Source organism: Molossus molossus, unplaced genomic scaffold (assembly GCF_014108415.1).
Source record: "Molossus molossus isolate mMolMol1 unplaced genomic scaffold, mMolMol1.p scaffold_m16_p_3, whole genome shotgun sequence".
NCBI classification, from domain to species: Eukaryota; Metazoa; Chordata; class Mammalia; order Chiroptera; family Molossidae; genus Molossus; species Molossus molossus.
In genome coordinates this window covers 37,948,992-37,967,651 of record NW_023425366.1, presented here as the reverse complement: position 1 = coordinate 37,967,651, position 18,660 = coordinate 37,948,992, and the positions used below count along the sequence as shown (strand labels likewise).

The window sequence follows — 18,660 nt, the reverse complement described above, 5'->3', positions numbered from 1 at the left end:
CAGGCAGTGAAGTCTGCATGGTCCCCAGGCCATGCCCTGGCCGCCTGGAGCCCGTGGGAGGACCCGTCCCTGCATCGCTTGGCTGCTGATGCACACTTAGAGTCTGACAGACCAGTCTGGGGCAGGGTTGACCTGTGACCTCTGAGGTCGCAGCCTTCCACTCTGTGCCTGGCACACCCAGACCAACTGGGAGGCACTGAGGGGCCCATGTGGGAACACGGGCTCGATGGGCAGAAAGCTGTGTAAGGGGCAGCGAGGTGCCAAGAGGGCTCACAGCTGAGCCTCGGCAGAGCCTGCAAACCCGTCTCCCCAGGCTCCGTCTGTCCCAGAGATGGAGTCACACACAGGTGCCCAGTGGCCCCCAGGGAAACACCAGGACAGGAGCCGGCCAGGTGGCGCTCAGAGCCCAGAGCCCAGAGCCCACATCACCTGCCCCCACCCCAAGGGCTGCGCCAGGAAAGGATACAGTTTTCATCGCCCTGCCGGTTCTTGGGGGGCCCCGGCATGTTCAGCAGGACCAGCTGGGCGTCCTGGGACTTGTTCAGGATGACGCCGTTGAGCTTCACAGCCGTGTGCATCCTCCTGACGTTGGACTGGTTCCTGCAAGAGGGAGACGGTCCCTCTGCACCCCAGCCCACAACGCTGGGCACCAGGCCAGGTCTGAGCCCTGTCCTGCCCCCTTCACTCTCATGAGAAGAGGGCTGGGAGGAAATGAATCCGATTCAGATGGATTCGCAGCCCTGAGGGCTCCATGGGAGGCGATTCCACAGGAGAACCGTGTTGGGAATTACAGGGCAGGGGAGGGGGATTTATTTAGCAACCAGAGGGCTTTGGCCTCCCAACATTTTAGACTGAGAATCACTACAGCTGCCAAGCTTCTAGTTTACAAGCAGTTGTTCACACAGGCGGAAACAGATGCTTTGGGGGTGAGCTGCTGTCTGGGTGCAGGGGCTCTGAACTGTTTCTCGTTAGAATCTCTGGCACTGCGGACCAACCTTGCATTAAACACTGCCCTGTGGTGAGTCCGCTAAACCAAGTGCACATGGCAACATCTCACTCATGCCGGCACAGGCCGGGGTCTGAGGAGCCCAGAGGTGGTGGGGAAGGAGCTGGGCCCTGCACCTAGCCACCGCCACTGCAGCCTGTCCTGTGACAGAGCCCAAGACCCTGGCCGAGGATGTGGCCGGTGTGAGGGTCCAACCAGCTCTCGATCCTTCGAGACGCTGCTGCTCTTGGCTGTCCGAAGGACAAGAGCTTCCGATGCTCAGCGACCCCGTTTCTTGAGTCCTCACTAACTGCCCAGGTCTCACACTCCACAAAGGAGGCCGCGTGTCTACTGTGCTCACACTTCCCCAAGTGTCCTGAGCAGCCCAGGTGCAGCAGCAGCCCCCAAGGCAGGGTCCTGGCCAAGTAAGACAGGGAGACTGCAGACCCACGGCCACTGGCACGCCCAGGCCAGGCACCCACGGGCCCTATGGTCCTCAGCCAGGTGGCCATGGGTCCCTTCTCTGGGGAACTGTGCTCCAGTGAGCACTCAGGAGAAGCTGTCCGAGAGCCCTGCCCGCCTCAAAGCATTTGCATCTTCTGTGCTGAACAATTCTGGGGCACACTCAGGGAGTCCGGGCCAGCCTCAGGAAATCCAGCCTGGGCAGTCTGCCTGCAGCCTTCTACGAGGTCACTATGTCCAGAAACGAGAGGGGTGGGCAGACAGACAGACAGAGGCTGCACACGAGGGGTCAGGAAAAGGCCTGCAGGACAAATGCCCAGGCTGCACCCTTTGATCAACTCAACCCTTAAGCCAAGTACATCTGATTATAACCACCAATTATTACCAGGAGGAAAACACGGACACAGACCCTTTATTTTCTCCCTCCAATTCCGTCTGATAAATTAGAGATTGGGTCTCTGTCTCTCATCACAACCACCATGAATTAGGTGCTTGGAGAGACCAAAATTACCAGTGTGCTGGGGAAGGCAGCATTTCTAGAAATGCGTGTGTGAGATATTAAAGGATCTCTTAGGGTTAAGAGTTTGAAAACATATAATCTTAAAACCAGGGGTTTGGGTCTGGAAGGGCCCATGGCTCCAGGATGAAGTGCCCCGCTGGGGGTGAGAGGCCCAACAGGGACAGGGCAGCCCTCACGTACCCAGAACCTAAAAGATCTGAGTCTACAAAGTAGGAAATGTGTCAGAAATACGGCGAGTCTGCCAGATGGGGGGGAGCCTTTACAACAGGGTTTCCAAAGCTGGGAATTCGAGGCTGGGGTGGGGGACTCCAGGGGTAGTGAGTTAAAACGGAGATTCTGGCCGGAAGACTAGGAAACACAGAAAAGACATGCACAGCAGACCTCGGGGCTGGCACGCCACCCAGAGCGCATGTGCTGGGCACACCATGGTCAGTCACGTACATGTCAGGTATGGGCTGACTTCCTGTCTTCCAGAAACTTCTCCCTGCCTGGCCATGAAAAGGGCCAGAAACGAGTGTGGCCCTAGAGGAACGGTCCACCTGTATACTTAGTTCTGCCCATAAATACCCTCTTCCTGGTTCATTTTCCTGAGTCCACAGGCCCGCAGGGGTCCACTCTGACCTTGCTCAATGCAGGGGTTGGGGATTCGGGTGCACAGAGCCCCTGTCCTGAGCCCAGGGTGCTGCGTGGGTGCAGGAACCTCAGGGTTCAGCAGTGCTCTAGGGAGAAACCCTATCCTGTGCCTACCTGTTTTTGTCTTTTTTAATTTACAGACTTTTGGGGGGGATTTTAAATTTACAGGAAAACAGCAGAAAGTGGTCCTATGTACACCCCACGAGCAGAGTCTCCCTGATACATCTACACATCTGCTCCCTCCATGGACCAACACTGTTACGTAATGAACGCAGGTTTAGGGATCCACAAAGGAAGGTCAGCCCCTCGGTACCCCGAGTTCCGCTGTGGACTCTGCCTCAAGCTGCACCACCACAGGAGACAACGGCCCGAAGGTTCCTGGGGTGACGGGGGGGGCAGGGGGGCACAGACCCAGCAGAGAGAGGAGGAGGGACAGAGAGATGGACCAACAGCAGCCTCAGGGGCCCTCCCTCCCACCTGGCCAGCCTGGCCCTGGAGCCCTGGAGCCCCGGCCGTGGGACAAAGCCCCAGCCTGACCATGCAGAGAATTCATCCACATCCCTTTTCACACAGATGTGAAAGGACAGCAGTTCATACAGCGTGAAAGTGTGTCTGATGTGAGGGGCAGGGAAATCCAGCCCTGGCAAAACTGAGGTTTTATATCTCAACACCTTGATCCAGGGATGTGGATAAATCAAATAACAGCTACCAAGACACATGCTTCCGCTCGGAGCTGGCTCAGGACCAGCCTGCCCAGACCTCCGTTCTCCCGTGGTATTTAGAGAATGAATCTCAGGAACGTGCCGTGAGCCGCTCTGAACGGACAGGAGCAAATACACAGAAAATAACCGAAAGCTACCGCAGTGGCAAGTAAGCTCCACCTACACACACACGCACACACGGACACCCATGAACACATGGGGACGTGCACACGCAGCCATGCGCGCACGGTTTACTAGGGGTGGGAGGGCAGGCATGCGAGCAAGCAGGCTAACAGAGGTCCTAAACCAAGGGAGTGACTTACAGGTTTCCCCATTCTCTACATGGAAGAGAAAACACAGAGAACACGTTACTTCAGCAGTGACTGCAATGAACCCTTTTCAACATGTGTAGGCTCACCCCAGGATGTCCTTTCCTGGCCTACCTGGGTCTTCTTTTCGAGGGGTTCTCAACCCCAAGAGCCCCAGAAAGCCTGCAGATCCTTTCCAACAACCTAGGCTCTAGGGTCTAGCCCACTGCTGAAGACCCCAGGGAGATGCTGCTCTGTTCTATCCTGGGAACCAGGGCTGTGTAACTGTGACTCAACCTAGACCCCTTCTTGGGACCCAGCCACACCGTGTCCTCCACGAGCACCTGTCAGCCCTGGTGGTTCTCAGCTCAACGCAGGGGGTCAGGCCCCTGGCAGCCTGTACCATCAGCAGGGTCCAAGCTGGGAGTTATGATCCATCCAGAAGCCCTAACTTCTAGCTGCTGTGAGACCCACCAGGAACAGACAAGCCTGGCTTCACGAATGACGCGTGCCTGGGCCCTGGCTGAACGGCCCTCAGAGATCCCCGTGCCCTGGGGCTGGTTCCCTGCCCTTCCAGGCCTCCCAGCCTGCAGCTGAGTGCCTGCTGCCCTGTCACAGGCAGTGAAGGGAGCTGGGACCTGCCACCCTGGCTACCAGTTAACACTCACGGTTTCAGGCTGAAGAGGTCTTTGAACCCAGACACGTTGGTCTCTTTGTTCTTAAACTTCTCGGCAATCAGCTTCTCCTTCGTCCAGGTCATCTGCACCTTGTCTGGCGTGGAAGGGGCGTGGGTCCTGGTGGCCACCACGGAGTGGGATGCAGTGTTCCTGTCATGAATTAGCTGAGCCTGGTGGGAGACGGGCAGCAACAGGACTCACCACAGCAGGTCTCCAAACCTCCCTGGGGAGGAGGTGAGCATGGAAGGGAGAAGCCACTGGCCGCAGAACTAAGGGGATTTTATGACCAACGAAACCCAGGAACCCCAAACGACCTCCCAGTTGGGACCCCAGTGCTGCCCTACTCCCACCAGTCTGCCTTCCTCCTGGGGTCCAGACAAAATCCTCTCCTCCTGCCCCAGCCCTGAAAGCGCCCAGGGCTTCAGGAGAGAACCCGGGCTCCATACTCACACAAGGGACAGTCACGTCCAAAAGTCTGCTCCACACTCTGCCTCCGCTCCGGGCCTGCTCACCCACCCATTCACTCACTAATTAATCTGTCAACTCATTCAGCCATTAATTAATCCCCTCATCCATCCATCCTTCCTTACATCCATTCATTCATTCCTTTACTCATCATCTTTTCTTTCATTTACTTATTCTTCCCCCCATTCATTCATCCTTCCCTTCATTCACCCACTCACTCATTCACCCCTCACCCATTCATTCAACAGCAGAGGAGCTGCCAGGGAGCCCAAGCCTTGGGGTGGGCAGTAAGTGCCATGGAGTTTGGGGACAGGTGTGGAGGGAGGCAGCTATGGCATTACACAAAGCATCCCGGGAAGCCTGTGTGCAGAGAAGATGTGGACAAATTGCCAGAGGGAGATGGGAGAGGCCTGTGGGGATGAGGTGGGCTCAGGGCAGGGGCTGGCGTTAGTGAGAAACTCCAGGGGCCTCTATGGCCAGAGTGAAGGTTACTCAGGCAGCAACAGGACTACGTGAGGTCAGGCATGGAGCCTGGGGGAGGGGTTGGCTCGTCAGGATTCACTGTGGTTGCCGATTTGAGGATGAGAGAGACAGAAGGCGGTCAGTTAGGCCACCGTGGTGGTTCAAGCAGGAGGTGACACAAGAGAGGAGGGGGCTGTGCGTGTCTGGGACAGCTCTAGGTAGACTGTGTGTGGGAGACCAGGGTGACATAGCCCATGTATCGGCCTGGGCATGAGCCACAGAGGCCAGTGAGGGTGTGAGACCTCAGTCCACATGGGGAAAGGAGGTGGAGGTGGGAGTCAGGCCACCCGACCACTCACAAAACTGACCGCAAAGAACCTGGTCCCAACAGCCCTGCGGGGTCTAGAGGAGCAGGGGGTCCTGCACCATCACCCACACACACCTCCCTCTCCCGCTCTGTCTTGGACAGCTGCATCTGCTTCAGCATCTGGCTCCTCTGCTCCATGACCAGCGTCTTCTCATAGGTGAACGCGGAGATGTCGTTCTCCACCTAGAACAGCGCAGGGCACAGAAGTAAACTCCGCGTGTACAGAGCATGACCCTTCCACCCCAGCTCACTGCTTCAGGCTGAGCAAGTGCTGAAACAACAGGCTGCCCGGCCCCTCCCTCTCAGCCTCACCCTCTGCAGGCTCAGCCCCAGGAGGGGTGAGCGTGTGTGCATGTGAGCGCATGTAAGTGGGATCCTGCGTGCAGGTGAGCACGTGTGTATGTGTGTACACATGTGAGTTAGCATATATATGAATCAGCATGTGAGGGTGTGTGTAAGCACATCTGCAGGTGAGCATGTGCATGAGTGTGTGCATGTGTGAATGAACTTGGATGCTAGTGAACATGAGCATGTGAGCAGAAGAGTGTGAAACTGTGCAAGCGCCTGAGTGTGTGAACAGCCCTCACAACTAAACATGTTTCATTCTCCGCCCCTGCTCCTCCCCAGGGCCCACACGCACTAACACAAGATGCCTGTGAGAAGGAAACTCCACACAATAGCTAACCAAGCACGGGCTCTATGTCCAGGTCCCAGCGCACAGCTTGGGTGTGCGGGACACACTCACAGTAATAGGAGTTATTTCTGTGCCCAGAAGAGCTAGCCGCCCACACAGGATAAACTTGCCCACTAATCACAGAACTTGGTCCTTTCCTGACATTGGCCCATCCTTCAGTGGGTGAAGCTGGGTCCTCCCTGTCCATGGGGGTGCACCCCCCAACCCTCTTGGCCCTGAGATCTGCCCGTAGGACCTCTGTGGAGCTCTGTGAGCTGGGTGTCATCCCATGAGTCACTGTGTGAAGAAACTAATTTTTACGTATTACTTCTATGTCAGTCCACTCAACTTAATTCTTGCTGAAAAAAATGTCTATTTCTTTGTTTTTTCCAGGTCCTTAAATTACATTCTCTGCAAAATAAAAGGCACCCTCGTTTCTGGCATGTAAGGCAGTGACATCAGGATCCAGGAGGCTTGCACGGCCCTTTCGGACAGTGGCTGGCTGGCCTGGCTGCTGGGCTGTGCGGCCCCTCGGCGCTCACAGCAAGCTGGTCTTGGCTGGCGTGCTCTTCGAGTCCATTTACACTTATTTCCCTGATGCTCTTAATAAAATATACTCATTTTAAAGACGAGTCTTAGGAAAACCCCTGAGCTCCTTTGTGCTGATACTTCACGGCTCACGCTCCCGTCTCTGGTCTTTCTGAGCCTTGCTGGCTGTAACACCTCCTTCCTTGTTAGTGGCCCTGAGTCCTTATTGTTAAATGTTAGCCTCTAACCACTGGCCTCTCCTCTCCTTACTCATTTTCACGCTCCCCCCAAGTCCATCGCCGCCAGGCACCCTGTGGGCCTCCTGCCTCCTGAGGACCTTAGTCCCAGGTTCTGGGGGTCGCAGATGACACCATGGGCCCTCGCTCTCTGTGAACAAGGCTCCCACTCCACGTGAGAGCAGCGTCTTGGACCATCTCTGTCCTGCAACGCCCTGGAGGGGAGGCTGACCCGAAGACCCAGAAGCAGCAGAGGGGAAGGAGGGACCTCACTAACTGGACACCAGCCATGGCCTCCCCCTCCCACCGGAGTACTCGCCCCAACCAGAAGCCCTGCAGGACGCACCCTCCGATGGGAGGGTGGCAGGGTGGTCCCAGGCTACAGCAGGACTCTCGCACTTTCACAATGGAAACACAAGCATGCCCCTAAACCACAGGTGCTTTCTACCTAAACCTAATTAGCAATCACGACTGAAATCTAGCAGGGCTGTAAATTGTAGCAATGCTGTTAAATGGCACCAAGTACCCACTTGGAAAGCTGAATAAGACCAGTGGCTTGGAAATATAACCATAGTTACTCAAAACCGTGACACCGACAGCGTGCCTCAGCACCCCTCAAATGGAGGTCAGGTCATTTGCATCTTAATTCTATTTGGCTTCAGGTGATTTAAAATGTGTGAGGTTACAGGGGACGATGGCAAAGGGACACAGGTGCTGCATGGAAGACGTCCCAACAGCCAAAGCTGGACAATACGAGCCACAGAACGAACAGTGCAGTGAACCCACAGTGCAAAGCAGTGTGGGGTCTGCACACAAATGCACCGACACACACAGAGGAGAGCCTGACAGCTTAGCCCCTCCTGCTCCCTGAGGACTCAGGGGTGCACTTCCAGAGCAGAGTGTGGACTTCACAGAGGGGTGCTGTGATGCACCTGGACACAGGGACTCGTTGCCTGTGAAGGGTTAAAGGTCACGATCCCCTCCTAGGACACGCTGGGGAGGGCACGCCACCTCTGGAGTCTTCTTCCCATAAACAAAATTCAGTCCAGCCATGAGAAAAACATCAGGCAAACCTAACCTGGGGAACATGCTATAAAATACCCGAGTCCTTCTAAACTACCACAGTCATAAAAGAGAGAGAGAGAGAAACTTTCCCGGCCCCAGGAGACAGTGCAGCCTGGGGCCCTGAAGCAAAGCACATCGGGAATGATGGCAGACGCCGACAGCTGGGAGCAGACAGCAGCAATGTGCAGGCCGGCCCTCGGCTGTGAACACCACGGTGCAGTGCAGTCAGCACCGGGGCCCTCGGGGACCCTGCTCCGCCTTCATGTGCCCACAAATCCAGGGCTATGCCAAACGTGAACAGAACAGCAAGCCAGCAGCCCTGCCCACCAAGCCCACACGCCCTCACCATCTCCACCACCTCCACCTCTGCGCTGATCCTGAGGTGGTACAGGAACGTCTGCAGGTCCTTCTTCATCTGGATGCTGTTGTCGTCTACCTGAGCCACCGTGAAGATGCGCATCCGGCACTTCCTCCACACCTGGGGTGGGGACACATCTGCACTCAGGCCGCTTCTGACACCACTGGCCCCACTGCCCACCTCGGGAGACAGACCACCCAGAGTCCCCAACTCATGTGACCCCCAGCACCCTTCCATGATGTGACCCCCACACCACCAATGAATGGCCCATGATTTCCCATCTGTGAACCATGACCCCCCTACCTGTGACCCCTGACCCGCGCCCATGACCCACCCGTGACCCGCTCCCACCTTGTGCTGCCGCAGCAGGAAGGGCAGCAGCATGAGCAGGCCCCCGTCGTGCACGACCCACCACACGTCGATGTTCCCGGTGCTGAAGCGTTCCTGGTTTTGCGGGAACAGGTCCACATTTTTGGCCACCAGCAGAGCCTGCTGTGCTGCTGTGGTGTCCCGGACAGTGTCTGTGGAGAGGCAGCACGTGGGTCAGCAGGGCCTCGGCAGCACGGCATACCCCACGGACTCGCTGGGCACCCGCCAGTGCAGGAGACGGGCAGCCACAGGGTCCCCACAAAGCCCCCCGCCAGAGCGGGCCCCAAAGGCAGCCCTCGCTCTACCAGCCACTCCACAGGCAGCACAGGGGTGCGGGCAGCCAAACTAGGGGGGTGGTCAGGAGAAAGGGAGAGGCAGCGCAAGGCTTTCAAATGGCCGCTGGCTTTTCAAATGTATTCAGGTGCAAGGGCACAGCTCGGGCGACAGGCCTCCAGGGAGCAGCTCTCAGGCTGGTGATCCTGGCACCCCGGCCTGTGGGAGGCGTTACCCACCGACAAAGTTTTTCCAGGAGAAAGGGTTGTCCTCCTCCTTCCAGGATTCGGGCCAGGCCATGAGCACCGTGTTGTGCTTCATGCCCCCCAGGCCGGCCGACTGGATCAGGTGGGACATCCCGTCCCGAAGGTTGGAGGACACAACCAGCTGGCAGAAGCCTTTGGTCTTCTCGGCACTCATCAGGGACCGGATGTTCTGCGGAGAGGACAGGAGCCAGGGCCACCGTGTCCGTCAGCTCACCAACGCACCAGGGGCCTGGGCAGTGCTGGGCAGACCCTCCACCAACATCACCGCCTCAGGGAAGGTGTAGGCTCAGCCTGGTGGTGTCTGTGGTACTAACTCCAGGATCCGGCAGGTGCTCTGGGCACTGCCTGTGTGTGTGTTGTGGCCACGTGTGTGTGGGGGGGTGACGGTCAGTGCTGTGCATGCAATTTGGGGTGGTTCTTTCAACATGGTCTACGCTGTCATAAAACCGCCTACTGTTTCACTGGGACACTTTGAGCCCTGTGTTAAACACCTGGTTTGTTAAAACTCCACTAGAACATGTCAAGTCTGAACACCCTGCTAAGACAGCTGTGGTACTTCACAGGTTCGGGCATAAGATACCAGATGCATGCACCGCGCCCCGCTACGCACAGTCTGAGCACCCCACAGAAGCCAGGCTCGGGGCTCCCTTTAGACAGAGCCATAAGCCACAGAGAAGCACCCGGGGCCTGACACCTGAGGGACCACCTGCTGGATTTCCAACTCCTTGCGTATCTGCCCCCTAGAAGGGGAATCTCCCCCAGGCCTGCCCAACTGCACTCTGGAACACAGGTCTGTGGACAGGAACTGAGCCCCAGGATAAACTATGTCCAGAGTCTCACCAATACCCAATTCAAGTGATGTAGAAGATGAGATGTGGGACCTTTGAGCTGCTCATATCTAGACGGGATTCTGGATGAGAACTGATAATGAGTTGAGACTGGGGCAGAGGTTGAGGTAAGATGAATATATTCTGCACATAAGACAGATGAGCATTTGGAGGTCAGAGGACAGACTATAGTGGGTTGATGGTACCCCTCCCCCCTAAAAGTCTACACCTAGTCCTGACAACCTGGGAATGTGGCCTTATTTGGAGAAAGGCTCTTTGCAGGTGTGACTAAGAATCCTGAGATGAGACCATCCTGGATCACCCAGGTGGCCTTGAATCCAGTGCCAAGTGTCCTTATAAGAGACAGACGAGAAAGACAGACATGGCTGTGTCATGTAAACATGGGCAGAAATGTGGGGAATTCAGCCACAAGCCAGGGACACCTAGAGCCTCCAGCAGCTGACGGAGGCAGGAAAGGTCCTTCTCACAGTCGGGAGGGGACACAATCTTGCAACACCTTGACAATGGACTTCTGGCCCAAAGAGAGGGAGATGCACCTGTGCTGCTGCCAGCCTCTCACGTGTGGTCATGAGTTACAGCCACTGCAGGACACTCCTACAAAGGGCTGGAGCCACTCCCCTCTGCTCTTGCCGAGACCTCCGAGTCTCTGAGCAGGCAAACCCAGAAGGACAGGGACAACCCCAAACATGGAAAGACATGAAACTGGAGCGAGACCGTCACAAGGGCTCTAGAGAAACCTGTCCATCAGGAGGACTTCTCCACGGTTTGAGCTGAACGGCCCTCAGCACCGGTCAGCAGCCTTCCTGAGTATAGCCTGCACCGGCTGTCTCTTTAAGGTCTCGGAGCATCGCATGTTGGGGGGCATTTCTTACGCACATTTCAATCCCGCATGTTTCAAAGACCACTGTCCTTTTGGAGACGAACGACAGCAAGGCACACACACTGTGCCTGGGGCCCTGGAGATGGACCTTCCTGTGCAGCCCAGCAGACCAGGCCTGGCCACCCCTCTGCTCCTTCACAGGCCACCCTGGCCCACGTCCGTCCTCCAGCCCAGCCCACGCCCACCCACCTCCTCGGCCTGCTGGGCCTCCGTGTGCTTGTCCAGGTAGGTCCCCTCCAGCACAGAGCCCACGATGGTCAGGCCCTTGCCAGCCTTGAGCTGCGTGGTGAAGGACAGCAGGCGGGGGTGCTTCACACACTGCTCAGAGTCCAGGTTCAACAGCACCAGCACCTGGGGCCTGCGGAGGGGTTCAAAGTTACCATGGCAACTTGTCACCATGCTCTCCCACAGGTGGACAGGTGAGAAAGGTAGGACAAGTGAAACAGGTGAACAGGTGGGACAGGTCAAATAGGTAAACAGATGGGACAGGTGAACAGATAAGATAGGTGAAGAGGTGGGACAGGTGAACAGATAGGATAGGTGAACAGGTGGGACAGGTGAACAGATAAGATAGGTGAACAGATGGAACAAGTGAACAGATGGGACAGGTGAACAGATAGGACAGGTGAACAGGTGGGACAGGTGAACAGGTGGGACAGGTGAGCAGATGGGACAGGTGAACAGGTGGGACAGGTGAACAGGTGGGACAAGTGAACAGATAGGATAGGTGAACAGGTGGGACAGGTGAATAGTCAGAGGCCTCCTGGGCCCCGGAGGCTGAGGCTCCCTGCTGAAAACCCCGGTGGGCACCTCCCGTCCCAGCCTGTTACCACCTCCAGGTTAAGTGCAGGACGGGGAGACCAAGGGCTTTCAGTACAGGTTAAATCCCTGTTCCACGGGGCAGCCCTCCTCCCCTCCAGAAGTGAGAAGAGGGCACAGCCCGCTGTCACGTGCGGAAGTCTCCACCCACAGGAGCAGCCCCCTGGGACCGCTCACCCATTCCTCGCCCACCACACAGCCCGGCACACTGCCCTCCAGATGTCTGATCACACGCAAGCTGATCACACCCCAGCCCACCCACCATGGCTGAAGGAAGGCGCTAGAAGCTTCTGAGACATCATCTCCTAACAAGAGGGGGACCGGTTTCTAAGTCTGACTTTAGAAACAAATGCTCCATGGGACCAAAGGGCAGGGGCGGGGTTTCGGGGGGCTGCAGGCGCTCACCTCCAGTTCTTGGTGTGGGGGGTGCCGTGTTCCACACGCAGCAGGGCGTAGCGGGCAGCATTAAGCGACAGCCCCCTGATGCCATCCCCCCACTCCTTCTCGGCCCTGTGGAGAAAGGGGAAGCAGTGAGACCCCACCCCACACAACACTCGGGAAGGTGCCTGCAGGGAGGCCACCCCAGTAAGCTCACTTAGGCTCTCTCTGTGCTTCTGTGATGGAGGATGGGCTTTGAGGCCACAGGGGCGAGGGGCAGGACATGGGAAGGTGCACCCTGGCTGGAAGGGGCGGGGGGTGACCCTGGCACCCTATGAGACCTGAGTTGCGACCAACTGGGGGAAATGAAGAAGATGTGGTGGGGGGACTCTGATGGGCAGGCAGTGACCTGGGCAGATCTGGTACCAAACGATGGCTTCACCCACATGAGCAGACCATCCTTCCAAACCACTATGACAGCCAGGATGGAACTTCAGGCAGCCCACCCACCCCACCACCTGGCCAGAGTAGTGCCACCGCCCTGAAAAGCCCTACCCCAGCGGCCCCCCTCCCCCCCTCCCCACAGGGACGGGGGCTGGGGAAATGCCCCAGGGAGGAACCAGGCTCTGAGATGCAGGTAACCTAAGGCACTACCGCTGCCCACGGCTTTGGTGTCTGGACACTGTGGTTTCTGGAAATTTTGAAATCACACATCAGTGCTGCCATTGGGTAGATTTTCGTTTCCAAAAAGCACCCTAAAAAATTATGGCTTTTATACACAGACAGGTGAGTGCAGTGTCATACAGGCATGAAATTAACCGAGAACAGCAGGTGTGGCCGCTCTCCACCTGTGACGACCACGGCTGCAGCAGAAATCCTGCTGAGGTCGCTGTGCACCTGTCCTCGGGAGAGGGACCCCACATTCCTGGTCCAAGGGGGCCCCGAATAGGACTCGACTACAGAACCCCAGGGAGGCCCCACTCCGGGAGCACGCCGTGACTGCGGTGGCCGGTGGCCCACAGAGCTCACCCGCGGTACTCGATGTACTTGTAGATACAGCCGGCGATGAGCATGGCGAACAGGGCATAGTACCAGGAGCAGATGAACATCAATGCCAGGCACAGGCTCATGCCCAGGAAGGACAGCGTCCTGGGGGAGTGTGTGGTTATCTAGTGGCTGCAGGTGGGGACCAGAGTCTGTGCCCTGGCTGGCACCCCAACCCCCACACCTCACATGCCACCTATCCTCATGCCCCAAACTAACATTTGAGTAGCTACCTCCAAAACATTACTGGTCCCTTAGTGAAAATCTTTGTTTTAGTTGCATCTAAAAAACGGCAGAGATGCCTGGCAACTGGCGCCTCCGTCCTGAGTCAGCTCCAAAGGGCTGGAGCGGCCCTGCTGACACCTGCTGAAGCCCTGGCTCTTCAACTGGGCCGAACTCTGTTCCCCAAGGCGCTCGGCCCCCTGCTGGGCATGAGACGCAGCACCCGATGCCAGGGAACATGAGACCAAGCAGCCCTGGATCCCATACTGAAAACAAGGGCTGCCGCACAGTGGGTGTCCCAGGTGACACAGGCACGCCACCCTCACCAGCCTGGCTGGGCTCTTCCGCCTTCAGGCCCCACAGAAGCTGGCCTTGCGGATACGCCATGCACCCCTCCCGGTGGCAGCCGACAGGTGACCTCACCAGTGGTAGTATCTGAAGCGCGGGCGCCAGTTGGGGGTGCGCAGTAGGGTCTGTACAGCGCAGGCCAGGTTCACAAACATGTAGCACATGAGGAAGAACCTGGGGACCAAGAAACAGTATTTGAGGGGTCGGGCCAGGTCCCACCATGGGCCCAACATCTGCTCTGCCACCACCTCCGGTGAGCCCTCTCATCCACATCACTCTTCTTCCTGTGGGGTCTCCCTGTCCCTGTCCACATCACCACCCGCCTGGGGTCTCCTGCCCCCTCTCACCCACATCACTGTTTCACACCATAACTACCTGGGCCCCTGGGCCCATTCCTGTCTGTTGCCCCGAGCAGAAGGCCAGCCTGAGAGCAGGGCCTCGTGTCTCCGCAGTGGTCCAGTGGAGACCCTGTCCCCGTGCCTGGCCCGTGTGCCCTGGCTGTGCCCGTACTCACATGGAGAGGATGGGGGCCACGCTGTCCAGGGAAGCGATGAGGATGCCGGTCTCACAGATGAGGGCCGTGAGCAGCAGGGCCCACGTGGGCTCCCCATTGGCCTTCCCGTGGCCGAACACCTGCAGGGAGAGGGGCACGTGGGCTGGGGACCACGGGCAGGCGGCCGTAGGAACAATGCCCGCAGCTGGCTGGTCCAACCCACAAGGCCTCAGGGATGCAATGTATACAGAAGTGGATTTGCATGTGTCCTGCACCTACCCAGGGGCCCAGGAAGAAAACCCAACACCCAAAACTTGTGAGGAGATGGCAGCCAGTACCATCAGACCCAGGCCCTGGCAGAGTGCAGCCAAGGTGCAGGGAAACACTCATGTGTTGGAAAGGGGTCTCCTGGGGTTCTAAGTGCAGCCTCAAGTGAAGAGAAATCTGCAAGAACCTCACTCCAAGGTACCTGGACCTTCACCCATAGCTGTGTGGGGGCGGAAGAACCTTCCAGAAGGTCTGCCCCATGCTCAGGGACACCAGGCCTGAAAAGCTCTTCCTACCCGCTCCGCGCAGGGGGGTCTGGGAAGGAAAACTCAGCACATGCTGCAGACACACAGAATGGAACACGAAATGCAGACCCAGTGCAATGGCTCCACGGGCCAAGCCTCGGGGAGTCTAGCTGGGGCCCCACAAGCCTAGGAGCCCGCATGCCACCTCCCATGGTCCAGCACGGTCCTGTGCTGTCAGTGCGCCTCCATGACCTCACCTCTCCTGAACGAACAGTCGCAAAAGGTGCCCTGGCTGTGTGCTCAGTGGTTAGAGCGTCGGCCCACGGACCAATGAGTCATGGGTTCAATTTCGGTCAAGGGCACGTACCTCGGCTGCAGTTCCTCCCCAGCCCCGGTCGGGTCATGCGGGAGGCAGCCCATCGATGTGTCTCTCTCACATCAGTGTATCTCTCACTCTCTCCCTGTTTGCCTCTTTCCCTCCCTCCACTCTATCTGAGGCTGAATGGTGAAATGTCCTGCCCAGCCGGTGTGGCTCAGTGGTTGAGTGTCAACCCATGCACCAAGAGGTCACCAGTTCGATTCCCGGTCAGGGCACATGCCCAGGTTGTGGGCGCAATCCCCAGTGGGGGGCACACAGGAGGCAGTCAACCGATGTTCTCTCTCATCAGTGTTTCTCTCGCTCTCCCTCTTCCTTCTTCTCTCTCTAAAAATCAATAAAGAAAAAAAATTTTAGAAAAACGTTCTCCGGTAAAGATTAAAAAAAAAAGAAGTGAAAAGTGACAAAACCCGAGTCTGCTGGGACTGGTTTCAGGAAACTATGGTGAGAACGGTGGACACTGGCGTCACAGCAACACGCTAGCTGTGGTCACTCCAGATGCTCAATCAATATGTCGATGCCCCCAAAATTCACATGGTGGGGTCCTGACCCCAGAACCTCAGGGCATGACTATGTTTGGAGTGGAGAACTCTGAAGAGATGACCAATGAGGTCACTGGGGCGGACCCTGGGCTCATTATAAGAGACTAGAACGGACACAGAGAGAGATGGCCACGTGAGGACAAGGGGAGAAGAGGGCTGTCTACACCCCAAGGAGAGGCCTCAGGAGGAACCAGCCCTGCGACCCCTGACCTCAGACTTCCAGCACTGAGAGAGTCAGCTCGTGTTGCTCACGCTGCCCTGTCCTGGCCTCTGTCACGGTGGCACCACACTAACCTGTCAATGGCCTCATTCTCATTCCAGAAAGCTTTAGCCCCAACTGGAGGAAGCAGGGGCTCCAGACCCCATGACCCTCGTCGTCACAGTAGGACAGTCCTGAGGCCCAGGGCCCCACAGGACAGATGCCAACCCCACAGGAAGTAGAGGTTCCCTCCTGTGAACTGCTCTGCCGGCCCCGGTGGCGAGGGACTGCCTCTGCCCGAGGGACCCCACACCCTCAGCCTGGTGACCATCTGGGGTGGGGGCCTGCCAGGCTGGAGGTGAGGACGTGGGTCCCTCCCACCATCTGTCTCTGTGCTCCAAGACAGAGCCTGGGCACCCTCCAGCCATGTCCCTTCCCAAGGGTCCTGCTCTCAGAAGGGAGCCTCGATGCAGACCCAACCTGTGGGCAGCCACCACTCACCTGGAGGAAGGGGATGATGCCATCTCGGGCGATGGCCTGCAGCAGGCGCGGAGCCCCCGTCAGGCTCTGCAGGCCGGCGCCACAGGTGGAGAAGAAGGAGCCGATGACGATGACCCAGGGGGACGGCCAGGCCAGCATGCCAATGACCAGGTTCCCTTGCAGGGCCTCCCCGAACCTGCAGGAGGGGAGGGGAGGGCAGGGTGGACTTTCAAAACATGAGCTGAAGATTAAACAGTTTCCCAGCTTCTGAGTGGGCACAAGGGCACTACTACCCCGAGTAAACACGGGGTCCTGCCCCCGGAGAGTTCTCTCAGGGGCAGGAAAGCCACAGGCCAGCCCAGGGCCCATGAGGACAGTCTCTCCTGCAAAAGTGACAGAGACCACAGCCTCACTGTCAGGGGGCCCTCCTGCCCCGAGGGGCTGCTGGACACACACCCACCAGCAAGCAGAGCGGGCGGGCGACAGCCTGGGCACTGGCTGCTCCCCCACTGAGCAGTGGGCCAGCGGGATTCCTCATGGCCTCTCCCAGGATCCCCTGCACCCCCAGCCCTGTCGGGTCCGAGGTGACTCTATGGTCTCCCAGCTCCAGGCTAGAGCAGGAGAAGGATGGATGCATCAGGCCAAACGGAACCTTAACAAAGGGATCGTGGGGGCTTATTGCTCTACCCACACAGTGTGAAATCCTGAGTGAGCTCAATTTCAAAGCTAAAGTCATTCAAAAGAACCGACTCTGACTCCAGGCATTTAGAAGTTGCACATTAAAACCAACATACTTATCTCGTAAGATCACGCCTTCAATGCAGGCCCCAAAGAGCACGATGCAGGAGAGGTCTGCGGCTGGTGTCAAGGAAGCAGTGACGCCGTGTGCTGGCAGCAGGGCCCGGCGGCAGAGGCCTGCAGCCACGCTGCGCCCGCCCACCCAGGCTGGGCGCACTGCCATGTCCCGGTGGCTCAGACACCTCCTCACGGCTGAGCCCTGGCTCCTCAGAACGGGGCCTCGGGTCAGGGAGGACAAGCCGGGCTTGCAGTGTGACCACCGCAGGCGACACTGGCTTAGAGGAGACGGACTTCAGAGAGACACAGCACTGTGGAGGACTACAGCACACGTGTGTGACTCACGTGGTACACGTGGTTATGTGTTACTAATACATGTGATATGTGGCATGTGGTAACATGACTACTGTACACACAACATCACATTCCATAACCGACTCAGGTGCCATGTTTCATCTTCCTGCATCAGGCCAGTACTTCTCTGAGGTCCCTCTCTCAGGGACAGATGTGATCAGAACTCGCCTAAACCCGAGAAGCGCACCCAAAGCTGCTGCTGGACAGCCCCGGTACCTTCACGCCTTGACCCCTTTAAGGATACAAATGAAAGATGTAGTCACAATGGCTAGGATGGTCCCTGTGGGGATTGACTTCTGGGCGTCCCTGAGGTCTCCGGATCGGTTCGAGCCTGCCATGATGCCTGCGGAAACAGGCGGAGCTGACCTGTTACCAAGCAAACCTGGAAAACTCCATCCCCACTGGCCAAGGTCCATCCGAGGCTGAGCTGGGATGAACATCAGCCACACCATGTTGGAACGAAGACCACATCTCCATGGGGCCAATTCCCCGACTTGGGCTCAAAGAACACAGCCCAGCCCAGCTGGTGTGGCTCAGTGGAATGAGCGTCGTCCCATGGACTGAGAGGTCCTGGTCAGGGCACATGCCCGGGTCATGGGCTTGATCCCCAGTAGGGGGCGTGCAGGAGGCAGCCAATTGATGTCTTCTCTCTCACTTCGATGTTTCTAAGAAAAAAAAATCAATAAAAACATACACATATATGAAGAGCACAGCCCCAACTCGCTGCGCAGCTGTGGGAGGGCTGCTGCAGGGCACACGGGAGAATGTCTCCCACTCTCCACGGGGACAGGTGACCCCACCATGAACTAAGTCACAGTCAAGACCAGAGCAAGGCTCAACCCAGAGTCAGCCTCCGGGTACACCTGCCTCCAAGCTCACTTTCCTCTAAGAGTTGAGTTAAGCCACGTGGCTGGAGGTCAGAAAGTCCCAGCATAACGACGCTAAATTCCCCAAGAAACCCGGTCTGAATCGAGCATTATGAGAACATGACCCTAAGGTACCTCGGGCCCCCCCTACATGAA

At 57.5% G+C, this 18,660-nt stretch overlaps 1 protein-coding gene across 2 annotated transcripts in view; it reads right to left on the bottom strand.

The window, feature by feature from the left end:
- The window catches only part of SLC12A7 (solute carrier family 12 member 7), a 54,375-nt gene that overhangs the window by 2,199 nt on the left and 33,516 nt on the right, over positions 1 to 18,660 (bottom strand). For both annotated transcript variants that reach the window (XM_036278916.1, XM_036278917.1), the window contains exons 10-23: positions 17,883 to 17,981; positions 17,284 to 17,341; positions 16,511 to 16,685; positions 14,402 to 14,520; positions 13,963 to 14,061; positions 13,303 to 13,422; positions 12,301 to 12,405; positions 11,266 to 11,434; positions 9,322 to 9,517; positions 8,792 to 8,961; positions 8,429 to 8,560; positions 5,656 to 5,763; positions 4,278 to 4,456; positions 467 to 600 (exon numbers count right to left, since the gene is read on the bottom strand). In XM_036278916.1, coding sequence (XP_036134809.1) covers positions 467 to 600; positions 4,278 to 4,456; positions 5,656 to 5,763; positions 8,429 to 8,560; positions 8,792 to 8,961; positions 9,322 to 9,517; positions 11,266 to 11,434; positions 12,301 to 12,405; positions 13,303 to 13,422; positions 13,963 to 14,061; positions 14,402 to 14,520; positions 16,511 to 16,685; positions 17,284 to 17,341; positions 17,883 to 17,981 — 1,863 coding nt within the window. The remainder of the gene's footprint in view (positions 1 to 466; positions 601 to 4,277; positions 4,457 to 5,655; positions 5,764 to 8,428; positions 8,561 to 8,791; positions 8,962 to 9,321; positions 9,518 to 11,265; positions 11,435 to 12,300; positions 12,406 to 13,302; positions 13,423 to 13,962; positions 14,062 to 14,401; positions 14,521 to 16,510; positions 16,686 to 17,283; positions 17,342 to 17,882; positions 17,982 to 18,660) is intronic.